Source organism: Protomyctophum bolini (genome assembly GCF_963924005.1).
Source record: "Protomyctophum bolini genome assembly, chromosome: 7".
Taxonomy (NCBI): domain Eukaryota; kingdom Metazoa; phylum Chordata; class Actinopteri; order Myctophiformes; family Myctophidae; genus Protomyctophum; species Protomyctophum bolini.
Genome location: NC_137868.1, coordinates 27,295,731 through 27,300,083, shown reverse-complemented (window position 1 = coordinate 27,300,083; position 4,353 = coordinate 27,295,731). Strand labels below are relative to the sequence as shown.

The window sequence follows — 4,353 nt, the reverse complement described above, 5'->3', positions numbered from 1 at the left end:
TTAGCAGAGGCATTGTCAGGGGAATCGTGTGTGCGTGCGTACGTGCGTGCGGTGTGTGTGTGTTTTGTGTTGAAGCATGTACGTATATGCACTGTAGTGTAGGTAGCTTACAGTTTTTGTGTAACAAAAAAGCTAAATATTTATTTAAATATATGAGAGAAAATGTAAATAAAATGTGTGGAGGTATTTATTTTGCCTACTGGCAGGACATTTATCACTGGTTGGTCCAGTGGTTTAATGGTTAGCTCCGGATATCACACAGAGAGACAGATGGACAGACCCTCCAACAGACGGCTGGCCTCTAGTTTTACATGCCATGCATAAAAAATATAAAAAAACGTACACTCAATCACCTTTTGTTCACTGAAGTCACTTTCCCACACAAGTATAGTGATAAGAATAAATGTTTAAAACTTTATTTTGCAAATCTGTCCAAGTTCATTGGATTGGGGCAACATTTTTTTTTAAATATTCTGTTTTAATGCATTACCAGATCGTATGTCACTGTGGCTTAGTGGGATAGGATGCATGCCATGTGCTCATGATATCCCCGTTTTAAATCTGTTCCATTGCTACATATAGCCTTCCCTCCTGCTTCCCTGTCACCCCGCACTGCATTATGTTCAATTACACAGAGACAATGCCATCAAAATTATATTAAAACGTGTGTATATTAGCTAGAATGTAGAAACTAGAGTTGAACTCACTAGAGGCCACCACTGATGAGGTTTAGTCACTTAAACTTCCTGCTGAGTCTGAGGAACAAGTAAAAACTTAATAACTGTTTGTGTGTAGGTGGACAAAAAGCTGAAACATTATTTGAGTAGTACCCAAGTTGCAGTTTCAGTCGAATCTAGGATGCTCAGGGGTATATATATGTCCATCCAGTCATCAGGTTTTACCCAAATTGTGTACATTCATGTATAATATATATATCCATGGGATACCAGACACAATGTCAATGTTTGTCTTAAGGTCAGACAGTTGTTGTGGTATATCCATCCTGTCTGGTTTCATGTGTTTTATACATCAGACAGGTGTGAGTTTATTTTCCTCCTCTTCAAGATGGCTTATCTGTGCTTTTAATAGCAAAGTGGCATTACACACTTCTAGATGTACACATGCGTACACTATACACACACGCCTGCAGACACACACACACGCACGCACGCACGCACGCACGCACGCCACACACACACACACACACACACACACACACACACACACACACACACACACACACACACACACACACACACACATACACACACACACACACACACACACACACACACACACACACACACACACACACACACACACACACAATTCCCCTGACAATGCCTCTGCTAACAGTTTGATCAGATGTTTCCTCCACAATTCTGTCTTCCTCTAAAATAAACTCTGCTTCTCTCAGGCGTGCAGTCGGATCAAACCAACTCACCCACTTTAAATATAACCACTTATATTACCAATTCGACAAACACACACAAAGTCTAGAAAATATATCGTGCTCAGACAGTCTACTTTGGTACTTTTTAAATGAATTCACAATGGAGCTTTCCATCTGTCTGTGTGATTGACTCAAGACTCAAGATTGTCTGTCTTGTTTCTGACTGTGCCACAGCAATGGTTCTCCATTGGTGTACAAGGAACGCTATATAAACAATATAACTCAATATTGAGTAACTGTCACTCTTTGTGACAATTTCACAATCTGTATCAATCGTGTTTGTTGGTGAGTTAAAGAGGTATAGGGTGAAAAGATTAAATCTGATTCCTCGCTTTAAATGTAACAAAATAATTAAAACCCCCACTATGGTCAGTGAAATTTGGAAATAATTAGCTACCTTACTTTGTCTTCCTCTTATTCTTTCCACTCTACCTCCCCTATTTCTCTACCTCCTTCTCATCCCTTCCTCCTTCTTTCCTGTTTCTGTCTTCTGCCTCTTATAACCGCATGTGAAGGTCTTATCTCAGAGAGTTCCAGCCAGGAGCTCAGTGTCCCTTGCAGCAGGGTGCAGGGTCATCATCTCATCACATGTGTGTGTGCAGCGTATTTGTGTGTGTGTGTGTGTGTGTGTGTGTGTGTGTGTGTGTGTGTGTGTGTGTGTGTGTGTGTGTGTGTGTGTGTGTGTGTGTGTGTGTGTGTGTGCGTGCGCGTGCGTATGCGTACGTGCGTGCGAGACACAGATAGACAGATATTATAATGGTCTGTCTTTTTTGTGGGATCCAAATGATCTAATCTGAGAAATGGTAACTTACCTCGCATTTAATGTTTTCACCTTTCCCGGCTTCCTCCCCTTTACTGTATAATAGGATGCAGCCTAACAATAAAGAATCTTAAATCGTGTTAAATGTGGTATTTGAATTTGTAATAGCACTGTGGAAAATGATGAAGACACAGTTTGTTTGTTTGTTTGCTTGCTTGATTGATTTGATCATTAACTGACTGACTGATTGAATGACTGACTGATTTAAATTTGTATTGAGAAACAATGCATATAGCCTAGGCCCTACATGAAACATAATATCTGTCAAAGGGATAAAACTAGAAAGCATGAGAGAGACAAAGACATCTACAAAGATGGTTATAGGCAACCTGCTAAAAATATATAACTTTTAGAAAGTTATTAAATGTGTAACCCGAACAGTCGGGATATCCAGATGGGAAGAGATTCAAGAGAAGCCTAGCCTACGGCATGTACGCAAATGACGCGCATAACAACTTCTGCCAGATGGAAAGCCAGCCGAAACCTCTTTAAAAGCACTTCCCTGCATCAAACTTGATCCCCTTATCTCACACATTTTTTCTTAAATGCACGCTCTTTCTCTCCATCTGTGTGTCGCGCGCGCGCAAACGCACACACACACACACACACACACACACACACACACACCTGTACACACACACACTGACACACACACACACATGCGCGCACACATGCACGCACGCGCGCACACATCTCTCTCTCACACACACACACACACACACACACACACACACTACAGTACACACACACACACACACACACACACACACACACACAGAGAGAGCGCGCGCGCGCCTTTTGGTTGCCCTTACCTTCCAGTGTCACCTCTTTACCGGCCCGTTTCAGCGCCTGCACCGCCTCGTCGTGGGTCGCGTCCCGTAGATTCATGCCATTAACCGAGAGAATGGCGTCCCCGACATACAGAGCCTGGGTCTGGTCCGCAGCGAGCCCCTTAAATATCTTACTGATCAGTATAGGCATTTTATTCTCCTTCCCTCCTTTAATGCTGATGCCGAGTCCCCCGACCTCCTGCTTGGTCACTTTGACGCATCGCTTTCGGTTGGCGATGGTCTCTGGCACTTGCTCCGGTAGATCTGTGAACGCGGTTCGCGCGGTAGCGCTCGTGGGACTGTTGTTATCACCGGGGTGACCCGCCGTGTTATTGTTGCCATTATAAGATCCATTGGTAATACCGTTGGAGTTGACATTCTCATTATTATTCGTCTCCTCGCAGCTTAACGTGAGCGCTTCCTCGTTCAAGTTGGCCAAAACTTTGTGCCATCGCTCCCGCACCAAAACCTCCAAAAATCCACTTTTTTGCACCCTGGTGGCAACCGAAACTCCAGTCGTTATTACCACCGCCATCTTTGGAGCATTTCTTTTAAAATCCCATGTGATGATCACTTAACTCTCTCTCACACACACACTCTCTCTTACTCCCACTCTTACACACACGCTGGACTTTGTGCCTCACACACACACAAGTTTTCCGCAGGACTTAGCCTACTCAAGTGTCCCATCCAGTCTGTTTTAACACGGCGCTGTGCTTCGCCAGCCCCCCGATCCGTTCACGGGGTGGAGTTTGTTTCCCCGCTTTTAGGCAATCCAAAATTCCAAATCCGACTATACACAACAGGAATTCTGTTTTCTTCATTTCCTAATTCCCATCATTTTAGATCCACCTTAAAATATTAAAAACGTGAGCTCAATAGTATACGAGAAGAATAGATGATCAGCGTCCACTGTTTATTTGCGACCCGGCTGTCGCAAATAAATAACATGTCATCATTCTGGTTTACTTAAAAACTCATAATTTATTTTCTAACACTGCTTAAACATTAACTGCATACCGGGCCCTAAACATGCTTGCACACAGCACACTTGTTCTCCTGTGTCACCGCTTCACAGTCATTGATGACTCACGTTCACGTTGGAAGTGTTCAGTGTTGGCGGGTGCGCGCGTAAAGGAATGCGCCCGTGCCGGTTTGGGGAAGCTGCGGCGTTTCAGAGAGGGGACGTTTTGTTAGGAGCCTCTGACATGGAAAGACCCCCTCCGGGGCAATATTCACCTGCACCTCTG

At 43.8% G+C, this 4,353-nt stretch overlaps 1 protein-coding gene across 2 annotated transcripts in view; it reads right to left on the bottom strand.

Annotated features, from left to right (window-relative positions):
* The window catches only part of sntb1 (syntrophin, basic 1), a 43,339-nt gene extending 39,536 nt beyond the window's left edge, over positions 1 to 3,803 (bottom strand). For both annotated transcript variants that reach the window (XM_080767944.1, XM_080767945.1), the window contains exon 1: positions 3,086 to 3,803. In XM_080767944.1, the coding sequence (XP_080624070.1) occupies positions 3,086 to 3,638 (553 nt within the window). In that variant the 5' untranslated portion in view covers positions 3,639 to 3,803. The remainder of the gene's footprint in view (positions 1 to 3,085) is intronic.
* Between the last annotated feature and the right edge of the window lie 550 nt (positions 3,804 to 4,353).